The 24,913-nt window shown below is 23.7% G+C and overlaps 1 protein-coding gene across 1 annotated transcript; it reads right to left on the bottom strand.

Annotated features, from left to right (window-relative positions):
• Positions 1–1,350: 1,350 nt before the first annotated feature.
• On the bottom strand, positions 1,351–15,716 carry LOC145829385 (calcium channel flower homolog). Its single transcript, XM_082937155.1, has 5 exons — positions 15,576–15,716; positions 13,930–14,005; positions 10,634–10,759; positions 5,727–5,834; positions 1,351–2,214 (listed from the first exon to the last, which is right to left on the bottom strand). Exons 1-5 carry the CDS (start codon positions 15,688–15,690, stop codon positions 2,130–2,132), a joined length of 510 nt encoding a protein of 169 aa, XP_082793281.1. The 5' UTR covers positions 15,691–15,716; the 3' UTR covers positions 1,351–2,129.
• Between the last annotated feature and the right edge of the window lie 9,197 nt (positions 15,717–24,913).

Below are 24,913 nucleotides of genomic sequence, written 5' to 3' on the forward strand. Positions count from 1 at the left end.
AGATATTTAAAAAATTAAATTTGTTGTTAATTTTTTCTTTACTTAAATACAGATGTTGTTCAAAAATAAATCAGAAATAAATGAAAAAAAATTAATTCTTACAAAATAAAAAAGTTCTAGTGAAAATATAGATATTTAATAGAGAGAAAACGAGTCAGGGAGATTTTTAGCAGCAGTACAAAACTGTTATGCTACAATTTTAATTATAAATTTTGTTTAATCTTAAGAAACTCAGCAGATCTTAAAACTCTCTTTTAATTGTGCATAAAAAAATTGGCAGAGTACTACATGTTTTATTCTAAATTAATTGTAATCTGTACTTTTTTATTAATTGTCATACTAAAGGTATCATCTTTTTCGATCAAAAGAAATATTTGACTCAGATTAGTAAATCTTTTTTGATATTGAAAACTTAATATGATTCTAAACCCGGTTTTGAGTTTAAACTAGAAATTTAAATATGTATTTAATACTCAGTCTATGTTAAACCAAAAATTAACTTTTGAACTGAGAAGCTTGTAAAAATGTTTACATATTAAAACCGGTTTAATAAGAGGTTTTACTAATGTAAAAGTTATTTATTAAAACTTTAACTAAGCATAAAGCATTATTTTTGTTTTCCTTGTTTAATTAGCTATTAAAACTATTTTAAACACTTACGACTGGTCACATAACAAAATAAAACATTTTTTTGATTTATCCTGTCATAAATGTTATAAATTTAGTTATAATGACTACTTACCTAAAAGTTATTCAATTGATTAATAAAAGTTTAATCGTCGCTTTAAAAACTATTATTACTTCAAAAGTATCTTGATTAACTTTAATAAGTTAAACTGTTTTAAACAACGAACATCATAGTTATATACATCCACAAACTTAATATTTAAATAATAAAGAAATGTTTTTATAGAGTTTACACCTTTTATTGTATAAAATACGTAAATCACATACACTAAGGACCATCAAAAAATAAAAGTATACATTTAAAAACAGTTTGAGAATAATTTAAAAGAAGAATATAAAAAAGTTTGATAACCAAATGTTTAAAATAAATAAAAAAAAACAGTAAAGAAAAACTTCCTTTCATGATTTTTATAGTTTGTTAGTTCTAATTATTTTAATTTTTTTAGCACATTAATTCTAATCAAAGTTTCTATTTTTAAGTTGATCTCTATATGAATTTTTTTTTAATGAAGATAAAAATCATTTAAACTGCTAAAACAAAATACATAGTTTGAATTTTTTTTTAAGTCTGACAATACAATTTTTTACTTACATGCCTAAATTAATAATAATATACTTTATAACATTGTTGTTTAAACTTAATATCAACTTACATAAGATTTATAAATTTACATAGGCTAAGGATAAAAAGTAAAATTAAGTGGCAGACATAATTTATGTTAGCAATTTATAAATACATGCAATTTAATTGTGGTGAAAAAATAGTTTACTAACCTTTTTCGATCTATAAGATATTAAGGTGATGAGTAAGTTTGTTTTATCAAATTAGTAATATCTATTAAGAAAGTAAGATTCGTAAGAACATAAAGAGTATAAAGGTGTTTTTTTAATCCAATACTTCAATGAAATTTTTTAAGAATAAGTGTAAAACTTACTTTTTACTGCGCTGTAGCAAATCAAAAACACAGCACAGATAATATAAAAACGTTACAAACATATATATATATATATACCTTTATAGAACAATATATGCAGATGTAGTAAGCTAGATGTTTTTCAAATTTGATATATAACGTTTGATCCTAAATTGAAACTCCAAAATCGTTATAACTGAATTAAGTATTTATTTTGACTTACAATTATTTTTCAGAACTTTACAAGGAATAAACGGAGTTTACTACATGTGAATAATTATTCAATCTAAATACTAAGCTTTTGGTGGCAATTAGAATTATACTATTTAAGCAAGATAACATTAGACAGTAAATGGACATTGATAAGGAATTGTATGTGAAATCAATGTAACGAATCAGTATAATGTAGATATAAATTTTGTGGTTTTAAAGATGGTAGGTATTTTTATTAATAGCTTAAAGGTTCATTATGAAATGAAAGGTATTTTTTCTTCGTATTTTTAAGGTTTACTTTTATTCCTTATAGGTTTAAGGTTCGTTGTGGAAGGGAAGGTATTTGTTTCCGCTGTCAGATTGCTGCTGTGCATTTGCCATCATCTCACCTCTATCAGCTCTGTTAAGTTAATAATTTATTTAAAATGTATACATAATTTTTTTTTAATAAAATAACTGGCTGTGTATCTTTTGTTAACTTAAACAAATCCCAGTGTAGTTGTCTTTTTAAATAAGTTGTACTTTAAAAAGACCTTTAAGCATCCTGTTATTGTTATTAAGAGCACGTTTTATAAAAAATTGTTTATATCAGTTAAAACTGTAAACACAGTTACATATAAGTAACTAGCCGATTTATATGACAAAAATTATTAAGTTAATTTTAAGCAATACATTTAGTAGCATCTTGTTATAAGTGCCATAACTCCATCAAACTTAAACATTAATCGAGTTTTTTTTCGTAGTTTAAAACAAATCGTTATAATTGCATTTGTTTATTAGGTGTTTTTAACTTAGTACAGAAATAAGTTTAATAGATTGAAATATTTGTTGTAAATAACTTGTAATAAGAGTTAAGCAAAAAGTTTAAACTCTTAGTCAGCACATTATCAACTTAAAAGAATCACTAGTAGTAATAATTTTAAACTTTTTACATATTCAAGTAGTGCATTTATTATTTTTTATGATGATCGACAAAAAAGTTAATGCCAACTTTGTGTTTAATTTTTTCTTCTTCAAGTTATCTTTTTCTGACTTAATATTTATTATTGGTAAACAAAATACTTTAAGTGTTAACACATATCAGAAGTTAGCTTTAAAATTAGTTGGAATTCAACCTGTCTATTTAGATTTTGATATTTTCACCAAAGTAATTTACACGCAGTTAACTGCCCTCACTTTGAAAAAAAAAAAAAAGTTCTGTTTCATTTCGTCTATTATAAAAAGACTTCTTACAACAGTTTTAAAATTTAAGATTGTTTCTGAGATGAAGGATATAAATATTAGAACTTTCATATTGTAACCAAACACCTGGCATCTATTTTTATAAAGTTAATGTATAAAGCCTTATATTAAAAGTAAACGTTTACTAGAGTTTATGCAACAGTTTTAAGATTGAGTTAAACGTTTGTACAGTGCGAACGACCTAAGTAAGAAAAAAGTTTGTACTAGATGTTTTTAAACTATAAACGAAACTTGTACAGTGAAAACATAAAATAAAATCTTGATGTTTATAATAATCAGAAAACAAAATCTGATTATATTAATGTTCTCTTAAAAGTTTATTATGAACTAGTTTGTTAGAGTATGTGTTATTTCAAGCCGTTATAATTTTTCTGTACACCACACTATCTATTTTAAATAGATTATTTACAGTAAATAAACAATGAGTTGTAATAGTGTGTTTATTAAAGTTAAAATTTTACTTAATAAAATTATAATTTTATTTCTCAAAATTAATACTAGACAGTTCATATTCTGACATAGATAAAATTTATAACTTAAAACTATATTTTCATACGTAAAAATACAAACATGTGCGTAAGTTTAGAACATTTATTCTTAATCACATGAAATTTTAACGAGATCAATTTAATCTGGTTATACAAATATTTTATAACTTAATGGAATAAGTACAAAACGTCAATAAATGAAATTTGTTCATTATTTATTCATAACATCTTATAAAACAGAAAGGTTAAATTATTCAATACCAAAAGTTTTGTTTGGTTTAATTGGATCATTTTTTAATATAACTTCGTAAAATAAAGTAAAAAGTTATCAATTTTTTTCAGTAAAATACAATTCAAATAATTTTCTCTTATTTTTGCATAACTTATATAAAATTTTTTTTTTTTTGAAATTCAGCTAAAACATACTATTAAACTGCGAAGTAAAAAAAAAAACATTAAAAAACGCAGTTAAATAAAAGAAAAAACGTCTTATCAAACTGTTGAAAATATATTTTTGTAAATCGTAAATTAGTTGATTTTTAGTGAATGGCTCAAGCTAAAGTTGTTTAACAGTCATATGGTTTTTAAAAGTATGAAAAAAAAAATTGTTAATGACTTGTTTGTTTTGTACACAAAATAACTAGCTGCTTAAAAAAAACCTTAATATATACAACTATCCCAAACTTAAAAAAACTATATTAAACTTTGTAAAACGCCTTTATGAAACAAAACTATTTACTACAAAAGTTGTATTTTAAATTTTTCATAAAAATAAACAAAATAAAAAATAGTTAAACAAAACTGCTCAATTTTAAAACAACTAAGCTTCAGCCTTGTACTAAACTGAATAAATAATATATTCGTCTAACAAAGACTTTTCTGATTCTCTGTTAATCTCTTTTTTTGGTAAAACATCTTGGTAATGTAAATAACTATAATCTGATCTGTAATTTAGTAAAAAAAATAATATTTACCTCTCAAAATATAATTTAAAACGCTTTATGAATACATTATGCTGGTGAAATACATTTTGAGCACAACTGATTATTAGCAAACTTATATAATGAATAATTTAAAGAGTTATAAAGTTTACTGAACAGTAACTAAAACACTAACAAAACTAATGTTTTACAGTATAGCTAAACAGTATAATATTGTTTCGAAGCCTATACTTTTAGTAAATGTAACTAAATACCATAAGTATACCCAAAAGTAGTTAAAAAAAACTAACTACAAAAGTACATAATTTAACATTTTTCTAACAAATAAACATTATTAAAATATAAAATCTAAAAATGTACTGATTTCATCTTGTAACAAATTAAGAGCTATTAGATCAAATTTAAACTATAAAGTTTTAGCGATAATTCAAAATTAAATATACTTAACTAGGTCAAAAATAAAACCATCCATAAGTACTGAAAAAAAATTGTACCGAAGATACTCAAATTAAAATGAATCTTAAAATATATTTTTCTAAAAGTGTGTACAGTAGTGTGCATTAAAAGCCTTTAAAGTTTCCATTTAAAGTTAACTAAGTAAAATGCATATCATTAAACACTTATAATTCAAAAAATATGTTTTTATTTTTTTTAGCCGTCAATAACCTTAATGCCAACTAAAAAAGAAAGTAAAAGGTTTTTTGTCATAAAGATAATGAAATGAGTTTGCAGGTTTTTTTAAATCAACTATTTACAGTTTTTGATTTATTAAATGTTGCTTTTTACTATTTTTAAAAAACCATACACAATGTAAATGCAATAAAAAAAAGGTTTTCTTTAAAAGTTTATGCTTAATTATATCATCTCATGATAAGTTAAAGAGTTATGTAAGTAAGAGAGTATTATTAAATACTTTTAACTCCATAAAAAATGTATTTATATTTTTGCTAGCCCAATAACCTTAATGTCAATTTAGGAAAGAAGTAAAAGATTTTTGTTACAAATAGCAACGAGTTTTTACGTATTCTAAATTAACTATCGTTTTATTTAATAACTGTTGCTTTTTACAACCTTAACAAAGTCATACACAATGTAAAAGCAAAGAAATAAAACAAAATTTTCTTTAAAACTTTATACTTAATTATATTATCTCATGATAATTCAAAGAGTAAAATAAAACTTTATCTCGGAAAAACTTTTTCTTTACTAATATCAAATAATAAGAATAAATAAAAACAAACTTTTTTCCTAATGACAGCATTCCATAAAAGGTACCAGTGGCAAATACTGGAATGCAACCGAGAAAAATGGTGGCATCTCTGTAGGGTAACAATGGAATTATTGCCATTCTGTTGAAAAAGTTATTAATAATTTAATAAAAATCTACTAATAACAAGAGTATATATTGCAATTATTCATGATTTAGTATACACTGTTATGTTACTTTATATGTCTTAAAAGAGATTCAGTAGCAAATATTTATGGTAACGGGGGTATGACTGCCATTTTGTGAAATTTTCACTCTAATTAATGATATTTTTCTTAAACTAAACAATGACAACTTTTTCAACTTTTATATTTTATGAGGGGAAGAGTCATTGTGAAAGCGTTACTCTTATTTTTTACAAATAACTAAAAGACTAATAAATGTTACTGAATGCTGAAACTATGAAACAATTCACAGAATTTTACATTAAACTCAGTTGTATTTTACAGAACAAATAACTGGTGTAAAATACAAAATAAATACAAACAGCTTTTACTTCAATGACCAAAATATTTTGTTGTTTATTTAAGATATCGGTTATATGTGTATTTTCAATTTGAAAGAAACTTCATGTTAACATTCTCAAAAAATTATTGCTTATACCAACAAGCTTTTTAAGCGTACATATTTATGTGAATTTTAGAACAACAAAGAAATCTTGGTACAACGTATACAGGATTGTGAATATTTTTTTAGTTACACACGTATGATAATACCAGACCATTAAATTTAAGAGACTTGATGATTAAACTTCAACAGTTAAAATATCATTTAAAAACTGTTTAGAATCGTGAAAAAAAAAGTAAACTTATAACACACTGTTGAATATATTCTATTTGTAAAGTGTTGTTTGATAAATTGTTTTTAAAGTAAAGTCGTACTAAAAGCTGTATAAATTTGTTTTAATTATGGTAAATAACGAACCGTATAACTTTGGTTAGAATTAACTTATAGTCTATTTTTCTTGTTGAAATTAAAATTTTATGCTTTTTGAGAACAATACCAATCTACTATTTAAAAATATATAACTTAGTCATATATAAATGAATTAGCTTATTTAATTTGTACTAATATCAGTTGTAAATTGATTTTATAGAATAAATTATTATATGGTTTAATTTATTTTCTAAATATAAATGTATAATTATGTTATAAAAAAATTCAATAACAAAAAATGTGTAACTGTAATAAATGTTTTAAAAAGTTCTACTAAAACTTAAGCTGGTGCACATTGAACAATAAAAAGTTAAATTACACAGATGAACAAAAGTATAAAAATAAAGAATACATTTAGATTTACTCGGAGAAAAGTTTTCAATGCACGACTGCGTAACCATGCATAAATTATTCATGGATACAAATAGATAGGAACTTCGTACAAAACTCATATAAAAATGATTAGGCAAGATACTGATTATGACAACAACTAGTGATTAGATGTAAAACTCTAATCAAGTTTGCATTAACATTTTGGTAGCATCTGCTTTGATTTTGATTTGAAACACCGACTAATGAATGTTTTATGAGTTGTTGAACAGATTGAATGTTTAAAACATGTCAGTAGCAAAAAACAACTTAAATACAAAATTTTACTTCCGTATAAATATACATTATACTTTAAAAAATGAAATACATATTGTATCTTTTTTAATTAAACAAAATTAATTTTTGTAAATAAAAACTGCGTGTATAAATGAAATCAATCTTCGTCATTTGCTTAACTCATTCAATACTTTTTAAACAACATCAACATAAAAAGTTATCCACAAATATTAAAAACTGATGGAATTTAAGATAGAGCACAGCTGTCAAAATAAAGTAAATAAGAAGTAAGGCATTTTTAATCAGCTGTTTTAAAATCATACAATTGTTATTGTTTTGTTTAACAACAAATCATAAACTTTTTATCTATTCAGATACTTGTATAGCAGTTCTAAAAGCTTAGTTGACAATTAACAACAATTTAGTTTTTTACTATTTCAAATTTAAAGTAGCATTATGACTTGTAGAAAAAACAAGCCCGTATATATTTTATGTATGAGAAACATATTTTAACTCTGTTATACAATAAAAAAAGTATACATTTTTATTTAAAAACAAATACCTTCTAAATATTAAAAGTAGTATTAACTTTCTATTGAATTACTTAATATTTTATATAGAGTTATTTAACTATTTTTGACAAAATTTATTAAATTTGTAATTTTTGTAGAGAAAAAACTTTTAAGTACAGTTATATTGTCTAATTTTACCTTAAGATAAATAAAGCAAACAATACAGAGTATAAATAAATTTAATTTAGTTGCATAATCGATAACCTTGGGTTTTTGTTTTATAAAAACTTTCATTATATTTTATTATACTATTTATATATGTAGTCTAAATGTATTCACCTTAAATTTTTTTTAATATATTACTTACTGGAAGTTTTTTTTTCAAATAACAACATGAAAAACAAATATCTAAATATATATTTTTAACCTTGAATTTGCATTTTTGTAATAAAATAGTCTTAAACTAATATACTATCCCAGAAATCTAATTAGGATGACGATAAAAACAAAAATCTTAATATATATATTTAACCTTGAACTTTTATTTTTGTAATAAAATAGTTTTTAAGTAACTTAATTTCATAGAAATCTAATTAGGTTGACGATAAAAACATTTTAGGATTTAAATATTTCATTGCATTTTTAAAAGCAATGTTTAAATAAACAACTTGTGACCATAAACAATTCTAAAGTTTTATTTGTAAAGTAAACAACGCATACTACTAAATTGATAATGAACTAATGATTGTTGTAAAAACTACAAATTTAACAATAATATATTTTAAAAAACGGTATTTAAGATATTAAATTTAAAAAAAAATTAAAAAATTTTATTACAATGATAAAGAAAAGCCAGTAAAAATTATTTCAAATGTGCTTGTAAATCTCTTTTGTCAACAATTCAAATTGTGTATCCCCTAAAGTAAACAAAATAGTTTTACAACTAAACAAGTTCATGTTAAAATTTTAAATTTATATTTTTAACAAAACGTTTTGCTACTTTTTTTTTTCGAAAAAAACAACAATTAATTTAAATGAAATTATAGAAATTGAGAAAAAAAACTTAGAAACTAACATAAAAGGACGAATTCAAAGGTATAAAAATAACATAAGCTTTATTGCTCTAAAAACTTCAACAAACATAAAAACTTATACATATAAAGAATTATTTACGAAAACATGTCTTATAAACCATACATATACTTTTTAAGTGTTCTTAACTTTTAGGAGTAAAGAATTTTTAAGACACAGGTAGATTAAAGAAATACTTTTTTAACTTATCTTAATCACAGGCTTTTCAAATAACATAATACACTAAAAGTATATAACTTAAGGCCATAGGGGGGGTCCACTTTGTTTTTTACAACTTGATCTTATTTTGTAGAATTTAATCTGAGCTATCAGACACTTTTAACTGCTTAAAAAAACTCGAAGTAATTTTTGAGATATAAGCGATCAAAGAAAGGGCATTCAATAGGTTCCTTATGGAAGGCGAAAACTAAAAATGCGAAAAAAGACTATTTCACTAAAAATCTATCTCCTCCTTCATTTTTTGAGTAATCTTTCTCAAATTTTTACAGAATGTGTATCATTAAACTTTAAAGAGATCTATTGTAGAAATTTTTTTAATTTTGAGTAAAAAAAAAATTATTGTCAAAAAACTACCCTTTTTTTTAGTTTTTTGTGGATAAAATTTTTATTTTTCAAAATTTCAAAAATTCCAACAATAGATCTCTTTAAAGTATTAAAAGGAACATTTCCTGAAAATTTGAAGTCTCTAGGTCAAAAAATGAAGGAGGAGATAGGTTTTTAGTGAATTTTAAAATTTCCGAGAAAATTGACCCCGAAAAATTTGCGGTCCATACGTTTATATTGGAAAATTTTTACAAAAAGTTAAATATCTCAAAAGTTAAATGATATTTTTGAATTCTATAAAAACTGGCTTATAGTTTGTACTTTAAGCTTTCATATAAAAGCCTAAGTTAATTTTAGTAAAAAAAAATGTTGGACCCCCCTATGGCCTTAATTATTAAAAATACAGGAGAACATAAACAAGCATTTATTTTAGAAAGGTTTGTTGCAGCCGAATTACTTGGATAAATAAATTATTAATTGAATGGAAACGTGAGTGTATTATAACATGTACTAAACTTAATTATACATTGTGTTTTATTAAATCAATGTCATTAAACTTTGAATTAGAAGAATTTGTTTTTAGTTTTTTCAAGCTTCAAATATTTTCATAATTTAAAACGTATGAATATTACTTAGAGAAATATTTTTTCAAATACCAAAAAACAGCAATTAATGATTTCTAAAACAAATAACAAAAATAATACAAATTAAAAACTGTTTACAAGTTTCAATACAGAAATACTACATACTTGTAAAACAATAGTTTTTCAAAGTTATGATTCTCTTATACTTTCAAATTTTCAAAACAATAAATATAATGTTTAATAAGTACTTAAATATTCAGTTTAAAATGATATATATGACTCCCTTCTGCCATATTTTTTAAATATAGTACTACAAATTTATTTATATTTATTATTTAAACTATTTAAGGTAAAGGACTCCCTTGTACCAGTTTGTTTTAATGTAATGAGTATAATAAATTAACTAAATATGTCTTTAATAAACAAACTAACACGAGATATATGACTCCCTTATGCAAGTACTTTTTTTCAATATAATAGTTATAATATTTAACAATTATTTAAAATTACAATCAAACCAACATTAGATGTATAAGTACCTTATGCCAGTATTTAAGATAATATAATATGTTAATGTACTTATTTAATATGTATGTAAACAAACTAACATGAGATATATGACTCCCTTGTGCCAATATTTCCTCTTTTCAATCCAAGCTGCGTACTTTTTGGCTGGTTCGACAAAAGTGCAGCAAATTGGAGCTTCGAACAATAACAACAGTGCTCCGTTTAATCTGTGTATTAATATTTATTACATTAACTTAAATTTAAACAATAAAGTATAAAAAAACTGATAGTTTATCAAGCAAATAGGCGCTTCGAACAATAACAACAGTGCTCCGTTTAATCTGTGTATTAATATTTATTACATTAACTTAAATTTAAACAATAAAGTATAAAAAAACTGATAGTTTATCAAGCAAATAGGAGCTTCGAACAATAACAACAGTGCTCCGTTTAATCTATGTATAAATATTTATTACATTAACTTAAATTTAAACAATAAAGTATAAAAAAACTGATAGTTTATCAAGCAAATAGGAGCTTCGAACAATAACAACAGTGCTCCGTTTAATCTATGTATAAATATTTATTACATTAACTTAAATTTAAACAATAAAGTATAAAAAAACTGATAGTTTATCAAGCAAATAGGAGCTTCGAACAATAACAACAGTGCTCCGTTTAAACTGTGAAAATAAGTTAATTCTATTTAATATTTTCATATAACTTATTTCATAAAAACATTCTTATTATAAATAATTATTAAAAGAACGATCATTTTATCAAGCAAATAGAAGCTTCGAACAATAACAACAATGCTCCGTTCTGTCTGTGAAAATAAAAAACTATTTTAAACAAATAAAAGTAGTACTGTAACAAGGTATCAAGTTGCACTTGATTACTGTTTAGATTTGATGAAAAGTTTTGAGCTTAAATCATTCTCCATTCAAGCGCTTAAGAGAAAGCTCGCAAGGTCAAGTTTTATATTGATGCAAGTTTAATACAGTTAACAAAAAATAAAAATAAAATGCAGACAAGAAATTACTGATGTAATGATGCAAAAAGTTAAGAACGCTGCCATATAAACCAGCTACAGAAAGTAGTGGGGGATCCTAGCCACAGCCTGCTGCAGTAAAGATGTTGTTCATGTTGAATAGACACTTACATTGTTTTCTTGTGTTATTTAAAGTATTTGTTTAACAAAAATACTTTTTATATAAATTTTTATTTAAATCCTAAGTACTTGAATCTTATTATGTTTTATACATACTTAAAGTATACTACTGTTATATTGATTCGTGTGTACAGTTTTGACTACATTTAAAGTAGTTTCTAAAGTATGATGTTGTTTATATTTTTATTAGTGTTCGCAACTGTTCTTTAATACAACATGCTCATTCATTGTCATGCCTAGTTTTACATAGAGCAGCCCTAACTATTATTGAGTAAAATTATTAAGTACAAGTTAAGTTTATTATTTAAAGGTACCTACATCCATGGGTTACAATACCAATATTTATAATAAGTCTACATTTTCCTCTACGGGTTCTGTTTAAGCTAGGAAAGAACTACAAACTAGTGCTTCAAACAGTTTAATCTGTTGTATTGGAATGTTAATTATATTTTTGTTAATTAATACTAAAAGAAAATAAAATTCAAAAATTATCAAACAAATTAGAGCTTAAAACAGCAACAATAGAGCTCCGTTCAGTATTTTAAAAAACATTTAAATTTTACTCAATTTTAAAAAATAATATTATAAAGTTATATAGATTACTTTCTACATTTCAGCACAGTAAAAATAAAATAATTTAATTAATAAAAAAAACAGATTGTAAAAATGTTTCAAAAAAAAGTTTTTTGTTGGTATAAAAATTCAATAGATCACCATCAAAAGCGTTATTAAAAAATTTCATAAAATTTTGAATTAAAAAAATTCATCAAACACTTTTAAGTTTATATAATATTTGAGTTAAAATACTTATTTTTTTTCTCTGTTAATTAAAAAATACTTTACTTTGAAAAAATCTACAGTCATCTAATAAATTGAGATTGAATAAACGTCAAATAAATTTTTAAATTTGGTTCGAAAATAGAAATAAATTTCATAATATTTTACAAAATCAATATGTAGAAAATTATGTATGTAAATAAGGGCTAAAATAATCGATTTTCTTCAAAAGTAAAACATTTCTCTAATTCCAGACACGAAAAAATTCAATTTGTTAGCTTGATTTCAAAATACATTAACTTTTCACACAACTATTGTAAAATTTATTTGGTTAAAAATAACAAACTATAAAACACTTGTTTATAAAAAGAACTGTCATGTAATTCAGTGTATTTATGCAACTTCTTAATTTGTTTTGTGTTTTTAAAAGATAAAAAACTTCAACACATAAGCCTTGTCTCATTTCAAATAAAATCCAAAAACTTTTATTTGAAAATAGACAAAAAAAATGTTCTCACGGGAATATATCTAGTTGAAAACAATTTTTTTAAATATCAAGGACTATCAAGTAACTAAGCAAAATGTTATGTAACTAATCCAGTTTTAATTTTTTTTTAAGAAGTTAAAGTTGTTTAAAAAAATTCAGCAATGTCTACTTGACTAGTAAATTTGGCTAAAAAACTTAGAAATAAGTCCTTGAGAAACAATTGATTAAAAAACACCTTTTATTATTCTTTTGTATGTGATTGAAATGTCATTATGTCTACTTAAACTAACTAGCTCATAATTTCAATTGTTTTCCAAACTTTGATTATAATAATAAATGCACAAATAAAGTAAAATTTAAATCAATGAAAATATTTTTTTTTAGTAAAAGAAAATAGTTAACATATTTCAAATAAAAACAATTATTCAAGGTAATCTTATAATTAATTAAAATTTGAACTTTCAGTAAAAATAACACGGACATTAAAAAAAATGTCACACAAGTTAAAATAGTTTAAATTAATTAACAATCTAGTAGTAATAAAAACTACTACAAACATTCAATAAAACAATTCGAAGATATTTTTTAAATATTCAAGTTTTAAAAACAAATCTTTCATAATTTGTTTTTAAATGGCAGTTAGAAAAACATCAAACTAAAATCAATTTTAACTTTTGATTTCCTGCTTAAAGACTATATGAAGTATAAATTAACATTTAAATTATTAATTAAGCTACCAGCTATTTGTACCATATTTTAGTAAACTATCCAAAAAAACTTTTAAGATAAAACATATCAAACTGGAAAAGGTCAAAAAGTTCCTATGAAAAACGGCAAATTATCAAGGTAGACTAGTTAACTTAAAACCTATCACAATAGAAAAGTTTAGCAAAGGCTGTTTCAAACCAGCAGTATAGTTCAGTGAAAAATAATGTAATCAACTACTATAAAAACAAACTAACACCATGAGAGCTCCTGACACAACGCAAAGCGGTTTGATGACATAAATGAGGTTGGGAATTGCTGCCACAATGCTTACTGCAAAAAAAAAATAGGTAATATAAAATACATATATTGTTTTTCAATAACATAATAAACAAATAATTCATTTCAGGGCATAAATGTAGTTGGAAATGCTACAATGCTGACTGTAAAAACCAATTTAAAAGGTAATATAAAATAATAAAAGTATTGTTTTTTAATAAGACAATAAATATGTAGTTTATTTGATGACATAAATGATGTTGGCAATGCCAGAATGCTCACTGAAAATATCAAATATATAATTAATGTAAAGTATATAGCTTAAAATTTTTTACAATATCATATTTGTTTATGTTGCTTTTCGTAAAACAATATGTACATTACTAAATTATGTCCCTATAACTACAAATACTACCTTTTCATAATAAAGTTGAAATGTAAGTTTCAATCCAAACAACAAAAGTTAAAATAGTTAAATATAAAAATTAGTTAAGATAAATATGCTATTTAACTTAAGGTTTTAAGGGGGTCCACCTTGTTTTCAGAAATTAATCTAAACATGTAGAGATTTATCTTACCTATCAGATATCAAATCATAAATAAATATCAATAGAAATATAAAATAAAAATATACTAAGTTTTTATCAATTTATTTGACATTTTCAATCCAATAAATGGTTTTTACAATATAATTAAATGAAAATTATATTTAACCTATCAGATAATATTTAACTTGAACCAAATTCAAAGTAACTTTAAAGATTTAAAGGATAAATAAATTGCCTATTAGAGACCAAGTAAAATGATAGAAATTTCAAGATAATTTCATGAAAAACTTTTCTTGTCCTCACTTTTAAAGCAGTCTATTTCAAACTTTTTTATAAAGTGTTTTACTCACATCATAATCCTTTTTAAAATTTTAATATAAAAAAGCAGTAAATTATTTTATATGTAACAGTTTACTTAATAAACCATTTTACTTGAACCTAACTACTAAGGGTCATTTTTGTAAGTGTTATTGTCAAAAAAAAAATTTGCAGAACTTATTACATAAATTAAAAATTCTGTCATACTTCAAGACAAGTGTTGGAAAACTTAATCATATAGGAAAAATCAAATTTATTTTTTATCATTTCACTACAGTTTAGCTTTTTGAAAATCAATTTTTAGTTTGTTTAAATCTATTTTAACTACCTATCTCACAAGACCAGGGTTGCAATTCTTTGAGTTGAAAAAGTAAGTTTGAGTTAAATAAAGTTAGTCTGAGTCAGTGTGACTGTATAAAAAAAGAAAAAGTAATTAATTTGAGGCAAACTTTGAATGCCTGAGTTTAAAAAATATATTTCAAACTATCTTGAACTACCCGGAGCAGAGTTGGTAAAATGCTAATAGTTACTATGGTAATTCAGCAATGAAGCTTATAAACTTTGGTTTGTTTTAAGTTAGTAATTTCACGCTCGAGTAAACAAAGCAGAGCTTTTTAACATGTCTGACCCGGAGTAGCCTGAGTGTGAGGTAACCTTCAAAACTTTTTTACCAAAAAGAGAAAGCCAATAACAGTTATATTGAAGTAATAAAAACTATATAGTTTAGAGGCTAGTTTCCAACACACAATATAACTAACTGATGGCAGCCACAACACCAATGACTTTCACCAATATTTTGCACCACCACGTAACACCATCATTCTCCTTGACATTTTCAGCTGGAATGTCTGGGACCTGCACCGACTGAGACATTTTATTTTAATTATATTCTGTGAAACTATAGTATTTAATAGCGTGTTGTAACAATTTTACAATTTATAGACTTTTTATTCAATTATACTATCATCAAAAATTAATATAGAAACGGTTAAATGTTTCAACTATAAACTTTCATATAACAGATATTGTTAATTTTTGAAAAAAAAAATCACTATGGCCGTAAGATTTATGCCACAGAGGTTCTTATACTATCCAAAAGAGTGTTAAATAAATAAATCATGTCAAAAGGGTAATAAATGATAGATGAACTAAAAGGGACATTTGAGTTAATGACAGGGTGGTCACTTGTTTTTGGCAAATTTTCTAAGGTTTTTCAGAATTTCTTCCAGGTTTTTGAAAATACAACTTTTTTTGACCATTATTAGTAGTAAGTTGATTTTAAGTTAAAAAATGTACTTTTTGATAGATTTAAACTACTTAAACAATACATTATTACTACTATTTAATCTTTTTTTTTACTCTTTCGCTACCTGTACTAACATTTTGAATCAACCTCTTTCAAGTTCTTAATGTATGAGTGTTGAAAAGCCTTTATGTCAATATATAACACGAATAGCCATAAAATCTAGTTAAAATTTATCAACTAAAAAAATATATGAAAAATAAAACAACAAAACCAAAAGTGTTTAATGTATAGATAACATTAAGCTATAAAATTAAACTAATCAAAAAAAAGTAGCAAAACACTTAAACAAAAAGTATTAAAACCACACAGGGATATTGATTATTTAGATTAAAAAAACTTGTATGGTTTTATCATATTTAAATGCAGGGTTTACCTAACGTTTTTTCAAAAGGCCCTCTTCAAATAAATAAAAAAACTATGGCTCTCCAAAAAGATTTCTCAAAAAACTACCATTGAAACTTTACTTTTTGCTCTTCATCATCAACTCTAGAATACCTAGTGTATGTTACAAATTACGGCCTTGTGGCATCCCCTTTTGTAGCTTGTGGCCCCAAAAATTTACTAAATTTCTCCATAATATCTACAATAAGTTTCAAAACTACCATTAAAACTGCCAAAGACCTTATCATTTTTGCTCTTCATCATTAACTCCAGATATCTAGTGTAAGTTTTAAATTATGGCCTTGTGGTCCCCTAAGTTTTCCACAATATCTAGTATAAGTTTCAAAACTTTGCTCTTCATCATCAACTCCAGAATATCTAATGTAAGTTTCAAAATATGTCCATATGGCTATGTTTACTTGGCCCAGTTTAGGACACCCTGGTGTAAGAAAATACCAGTTTTACTGCTGTTCCACGTAGTTGAATATCAAATATTATAAAATCAGTCAATCAAAAATCAAAATGATTGATGCAATTTTACATTTTTAAGATATAGCTATATAAACCAGCCACAGTGTGATTGCAGTCAGTTCTAGTCAAGACCTTCTAGATTTGAACTTAATTATTATTTTAATTATTTGTTGTAAAGTTGTTTTTTAACTAATGTTTAGTAGTTATATAATTAATTTTTTGATTAAAATTCCTAATTAATTTATACATTCTTAAAGTACATTCCTATTAGATTTAATTGTTGTGCCAAAGTTTTGACCACATTTAAAGTATTTTTTATTGTACATGGTTCTTTATATTTGTTAGTGTTTGCAACTGATCTTTGATACAGTATGTTAAATTATTGGTCATGCCTAGTTTACATATATTAGCATTTAGTATTAATAGTATTGGTATAATAAGGTTTAACTTTTTTATGGTTCATAGTGTAGATGTTATATTGTATAACCTCATAAGTTTATTATTTAATTACCCTACAACTATGGGTTACAGTAATAAATACAAACTATTAATCGTAATTAACTAAAAACATTGAACTTAACTAAATGATACTTTTTATATAGCTACTTCATATAAACTAGGCACAATTAATGACTTATAAACAAAGTTAAGATTTATAGCTGCTATAAAAAACTGGGCATTTTTATTTGGCTCTTGCTTTTAATGTAAACTCTAATAAGTTGAACATTGTCAGAAATAAGTTCTTGTTGACTGACTTTACCTGACATTTAAAACAATGGAAATGCAAGTAAAAAGGTAGTTTTAGTAGTAAATTAAGGGCATGGGGAGTAAAACATTTATTTTTAAACTTAGTTTTGTTTTTTACATAACTAATTAAGCTAGCAGCAACTTTTACTGCTTGTTAAAATTTGAAGTAACTTTTGAGATATAAGCAATTAAAGTCAGAGAGTTCAATGGCTTCTTTACAGGAGAAGCCAACTAAAAGTACAAAAACTAAACTGTTTCACTAAAAATCTATGTTCTCCTTCAGTTTAAAAAAAAACTTTAATAATTAACTTATTTTATTAACTTTAAACAGTTTGTAGGAAACAAATTTTCTAATTTTTGCAAACTAAAAAAACAAAATAATTAACAAATTTTTTTTTACTTTTGGTCATAACTTTTTTTAAATTTTTATTTTACAATCTGCTTCTAACAAGTTGTTTTCAGAATCAAAAAGAACACCTCTTGAAATTTTAAAGTAAATTGCTTTAAAAATGAAAGAGAAGATTAATTTTGAGTGAATTTTTCATAGAATCAGCCTTTAAAATTTGATTTCATACAGGTGTATATATTTTTTTTAAAACTAGTTATATCTCAAAAGTTAATTGATCTTCTTTTAATTCTATAAAAAGTATTTTATAGTATACAGTAAAAGCCTTTAAAACAGAGCCAGAGTAAAATTCAAAATAAAAAGTGTTTGAAGCCTCTCTATGCCCTTAACTAATAATTTATCAATTACAGTTAAAAACTTGTGGCATACCTTTTTTAAGTCTGAAAAAGATTAAAATTTACTATTTTTATAAAACAAAATTAATAATAATTTAAACTTTGAAAAAATTCCAGGTTTTTTCCCACAATTTTAGCACAAATTCTAGGTTTTTTCAGAATATTAGTACATTCTTTTCAAAATTTCCTAAATTTCAGTCTTTTTTACCTAAATTCTTAAATTTCAGGTTTCCTGGCCACCCTGCAATAACTTTTATCAAGTATAGGTAATAGGTATATAGCTCAGGGAACATTAATTGAAGGCATGTTTCTATATGTTTAATTGTGTTAGATCATAATCTAAATAGTAACTTTAATCATGGTTTACTTCATTAATTATTGAGATGAAGTCTTTTAACACATATAAAGGCAATGTTAAACTTATAAAATAGCATATGTTTCTACTAGATAATTTTTAATCACTTATCTTCAGTACTGAGTTAATAAGTAGTTTATAGAAGAGTTTCCTTACTAGGTTGCTAAAAGTTCAAAAACTAAATTTTTATGTTTATATTTTAATACTAGTTAGTTTTCTGAATAAAAACAAAAAAATGTTACTCAAAATCTTTTTGGTTCAAGGGCCCGGGTACACAAGAAGACCTCTCAGTCATCAATTTGCATACTAATATCTTTACAACAATGCAAAACTGGAAATATTAATTTTTTAAATAGCATTTAACAAACAACATCTAGAGTTATTGCTTTTCAAGGCAAATGTGGTTAACATATTATGTCAAACTTATGATTACACAAAATACTCTGTTTTTTTTTATTTATACTGGTCACTAAGCAGACAACTAGTTTAATGGTTAAGTTTTAAAATATAACTATGTAAATTTATAAGTGGCAAGCACTTAGAAGTGATTGATCTTTACATCTTTTAAAACAACAGATAATCCAGTTCTTAATCTAACTATAAAAAATTAGATGACAAGTTTAAAAATATATATAACCTATTTTGAGAAACAGAAATCTTTGTAGTATGTAATTTCTTTTAAAGCAATTGGTTTACTTTCTACACTCTACATAAAGAACTTTTAGCTGTATTTTAAGTGCTGAATTAATTTAATTTATCTTTTGGAAAAGTTGTAAAGTTAATTAGCTCTTGGATTAACTATACATATTTGGTACCGAAAATTAACTAAGTAGATTGAAAGCTAATTAAAAAATGTATATGTGTTATTAGAAAATACTTATTCATTTTCATTATACAGATTAAAATTTTCATAAAAAACCATTTAATGTAATTAATTAAATAAAAATTATGCTTAATATACAGTTTATAAATAAATGGATTGAAAGCTTTATTTTAAGTTTCTAAAAAAGTATTTATTCAATAGATTGTAATAACGTAACTACTTTAATTTAAAACAAGTAGATAAAATTAAAATCATTTTCAAACTTTGCAACTTAATTTTTACTATCCATGATTTAATATCTGTTTATGTGTTTTTCTCCTAAAATGGTCATATGATTTTAGAAACATCAGCAGCGAAATGAAAACTAGTTTAAAAATATGAAGAATTTAAAAAAAAGAAAAAAATTAATTATAAAACTAAACTTTTTAAAACTAAAAGTATTTCACTGCTTGGATATAATAATTATTGGATCAGGTTAATATTTTAATAAAAAAGTTATAAAAGACTTATACATGAAAGATAAACTAAAATTAAAATGGGATGAAGGTAGTCTTCCTCTTTTGATGTTAAAGACCGGACAGGATTGAATTTTAGATAAACATAAATAAAAATGGTAAGAACCATTAAAAAAATCAATCACAGTTTTTTACAACCACTTAGAATTATCTATTCTAAGTGGTTGTAAAAGACTGTGACTGATTTTTTTAATGGTTCTTACCATTTTTATTTATGAAAGATAAACTGTATTTAAAAAAAGAACAATAAAAATACGAAAGTTTAGCAGAAAAAAATAGTTAGAACATTTGAACTATAAAAAATTTAAATAAATAAAAAATTAGAGATTAATCCTTCTGCTTTTTTAAAATTCCTAACTTTGTTTTAAATTTTCTCTCTAATTCTTAAATACATTTTATACGCTTATATCTTTTAAAATATAATTTCATAAATTCAATATTTTGTAAAATTAAAAGGATCTTTATACTTTTGATATTTCAAGTTATCTTTCTAATGTGCAAAAAATTCACAAGTACTCGTTGTGCTGTGACTTATCCATTAGTTTTTAATTTGATTTTACTTTTGCTTCAATGACATTTTAAAAACTATAAAAAATATTATTAAAAAATCATAACAAATTAAATCCGGTTACTACATTTCTTGAAATTAATTTAAAGTATTTTTTTTGAAGTATCAATTGTTAAAAGTATATACAAATACTTATCGATTGTGACATAGACAATTTAAAACTCGTCAATTTGGGTTACATAAAAAATTTCGTAAAATTTTGTAACCAGAATTTTTTAACGTTTTACAGAACTTACAAGATGTGTATTTTAAAGTATAAAAAAAAAATATATATCGTTTTTTTTTTCTGCAAAACATAAAAATTGTTTAAATTCACTTCACAAAAATGTTTTTTTTCTCCTTAAAGTCGAATAATAATGAATGAAATTTGAAAATGGAAACTATGAACACTGTAGTCTGTAGCCATTTTTTTCCTCAGGTAAAAGAAGTACTTTGTCAAACTCGACTAAAATTGTAAAATATGTTTTTAACTTTAGGTAAGCTTGTAAGCTAAGTTAGTGTTTATCGAAAAACAAGGATTCTGAATACTTGACGTTTGTATGTTTTAATTTAACTTTAACCATAACGAACTATTAAATGTAGTCCTTTAGAAACTGCATGGGAACTTGCTGATTAAATCTTGCAATTTTATTTCTTAGAATAACTTTTATGGTTTATATCTTATACAGTTGAGATTTAAACAGTACATTTTGTGCTTTTTGCTAACGATTTTGCAACCAAAGTTTGAAGACATACTAACTTAATATATATTTAAATTTAAGTTTAGTGAATATATTATATGTTTTAATTTAATTGAACTATTGAGGATGACAAATATTAAATAAATAGCAATCTAAATGTACACAGTCTAATATCGATTAATGTCAAAAAATATTTAGCTTATCTCTGCTTATTAAAGTAAATGAAGTCATTATTGCAAAGAGCCATAACAATTTTTTTGTAAATATATAATAGTTCTTACATGGTATTAGACGTCTTGAAAACTGAGGTATATGGTTTCAAAAATTAAAGTGTTCTTAGTCGCAGTTGTAGTTTTATTCTTCATGGCAGATCTGAAATACTTTAACTTTTTAATTGCTTGTAAATTTTACTTTTTTTTTTACTTTTCTTTTTAAATTTCTGAACATCTAGGATAAATTTTTCTTTCCTCGGTAAAATTTGCACGCATTCGGTCCGTGCATGGTGCGCATATACAGCATGCGGGCCGTAGTTTGTCGAACTCTGCCCAAAAAATACGGAGAATTACTAACTGTTAGTTATTTCGTTATAATATTGAAAACCTTAAAGAAAGGATATAAAAATTTCTTTTTTTTTTGCATATAGTTTGTTTGCATTTAGTTTTCCTAAAATAATAATTTTTGATAATATTAATAGATTTATTTTTGTATATAATCAGTATCATACACAAGAATGATCATAAGTTTTAGCACCATAAAATCAATTTTGAACTTTTGCACATCTAATAAAATGTTTTTACTTGATGATATGAAAGACATCTCTACATTTCGCGGTTACATTATATGCGTTACTACATTTATATCTATTACGATGGTATGTTAAAAAATAACAATTTAAGTGTATAAAGTAAAGAAAATCATGTACATTTACAAAATCTTTTACTTTGCCTAACTCTTCTAAAAAAATATTAAAAAGCCATAATTGCATAAAACCCATAATTATTTTCTTATAAACAGATAAAAGTTCCTACTAAAATCGGATATCTAAAAAGTTTAGACAATGGAAATTCTTGCAACTTGTTGTGTAAAGCCGTGTTAGATAAAAAGAACTGTAATTAAAAATATTATAGTATTGCATTTGCTTAAATTTTTATTTGTAACTGGTTTGTTTATAGTGTAATAACCTTTGGCCTATCCTAAACTACTTATATTTTTGATTTTTTTTAAGGTACTTTGTTTTTAAATTTACTACTTTAAAGTTATTATTAACAAAGCTTAAAACTTAGTTTGTATTATAATTATATTTTCTAATAAATTTTAGGAATTAATAAAAAAGTAGTATTATATTAAGCTTTTAATGGATAATATTTAGTTTTTTTAAATAATAAAGAAAAACAATAATGAAATTAACACCTCTTCATTTAAACAATTAAATACATAATTAGTTTAACCTAATTAAATAAAAGGGATTATTTATATGTTCTAATTAATATTTGATTTAATAAAGTAATCTATACATTAAACAGTTTAATGAACTAATTATACTAGCATTTAGTACATAATTAACTTAAAATAATAGTTTATTTCGAAAATTTTAGTTAATTTAGCGTTATGTTTCTATAAAGTTCTAAAATTGTTTTATTTACAAAGGTAAGATAAAATTTATGAAGGATAAGCTTAGTTCTATTTTTTTTTATGATAAGTTTATACTAGCTACAACTGATTTTTTTTTACATGTAAACTATAACTAAAGTTTATTAAAAATTAATAAATAACTGTTATTACTTATTACAGTGTACCTTTGAATATTTTTAGTGTTTGTTTTCCAGTTATTATATTTTTTTATTATGTTTAAGTTTTTATACTAGCCATTTAAGTTTTTGTACATTTAATACTCTTTTATTTTATTATATTATAAATAATTCGTTTAGTTAAAACCTATAGAACAAGTTTTATGTATGTAAATTTTATGAATATTTTTTAAACAGGTTTTATAAGCTTTTTCCATTGTTATTTATTTTTATTTTACTTTAGTATCATATTTTAAACAAAAACAGTTTTTTAAATTCTTAAAAAAGAGTAGTTATAAAAATTCATCATAAACTTGTTAAAAGTAATATTATAAATATTTATAAACTTTATTAAAGCAACACTCTTTTCTTTACACTTGCGTATAGCTACTTTAACAATTTGATTGAATGAAGTTGTAAAATGAAATTTTAACTATATAATTCTAACAGAGTAAAATATAACGTAAATATGACTAAAACGACAAAAACAAAACAAAACAAGAAAGTAAAGTCTGAAAAATCTGATACAAACGCGAAAAAAAGTTTAGTTCTTACAAAAAACAAAACACTAGCCAAAAGGAAAGCTAACTGTTTTAAAGAGATGCAAGAACTAAATGGGTATACAACAAAAGTAAATAGAAATAAAGTCAGGTCTTTTGACACTGATTCAAATATACCCAAACCTTGTACAAATCCAGACTTTACAGCAATTGAAAATGACATTAAGAAAAATGGTAAGTTTTTTTATTAAATTGTAAATCGGAAAGTAAATTTTAAAAGCCTATTTTCCTATGGTTTTCAAATAAAATGTTCTTTACTATTACTTATAACATTGTTATTTAAAAAATATAATAAATATAGTGTACCTGAAATGTTAAATGTACGTAAGAACTTAATTATGTTTTCTATATTTAAGACTTGAAAGGACTTTCAGAAGAGGGAGTAAAAACAATTAACATTTTAAACGAAGCCCAACTTGGAGGGATACAACTTTGGAGAGCACTAGGCTTGAACGTTAATGGTATATTTTTTAAGAACCTTTAAATAGTTCTAAAAGTAAATTCGTTTGTATTTATTAATCTACAATATAGGAAACTTTTAAGTAAAAGTATGTTGTTTGGTTGTTAAAAAGTAATTTAAATTTTATTAGGTTTAAAATTCATAATTTTTGCCATATATTTAGTTTAAAACAATCCCAGTTAAAAATATAATACAGTAAAGATGTATTCTGATTTTTCTGTTAATTTTACAACTTAATGTAACTCTTTTTAAGTTTAAGATAATTTACTTTATTAAGATCGTTAAATTTATTTACAAGAATAAATTAATTTTTTTTTTATCCAATTCTAGGAACAGAAAATTACGAGGAAATTGTGGCAAAAATGGATGAAGCTGAAAATGCAGCAAGGGCTTATGTTGAATCTAAAGTTGGAAAAACAAGTTTTTAGAAGAAATGTATAATAAAACTATTAGAAAATAAGATAACCTATTGAGATTAATAAATTTCTGTAGAAACTTTGTTTTAATATTTGTTTATGTGACTACTAACTAGTTTAAAATTTCTTTTAGTTGTTATTCTTTTTACAAGCTTATTTAATTTGACTGTGTCTTCTTTGTAAGATAATTGGATCTTGCATAACTTTCTGAGTAAACCCTTTTAATAAAATCTTAAAAGTTTTTTGTCAAATGATACAGTTAGTGTTTCGTCTGTCAAACCTTTTC

Source organism: Thalia democratica, chromosome 2 (assembly GCF_965202585.1).
Source record: "Thalia democratica chromosome 2, ktThaDemo2.hap1.1, whole genome shotgun sequence".
NCBI lineage: Eukaryota > Metazoa > Chordata > Thaliacea > Salpida > Salpidae > Thalia > Thalia democratica.

What these genes read in the sequence shown, in the direction of transcription:
- LOC145829385 (XM_082937155.1), bottom strand. Translation starts at nt 15,690, where the DNA reads ATGTCTCAGTCGGTGCAGGTCCCAGACATTCCAGCTGAAAATGTCAAG. An exon ending in TGGTGTTGTGGCTGCCATCA is followed by an intron (nt 14,006 to 15,575) that starts GTTAGTTATATT and finishes TTTTTTTTGCAG; the next exon opens with TAAGCATTGTGGCAGCAATT. An exon ending in AAGGGAGTCATATATCTCAT is followed by an intron (nt 5,835 to 10,633) that starts GTTAGTTTGTTT and finishes CTTTTTCAACAG; the next exon opens with AATGGCAATAATTCCATTGT.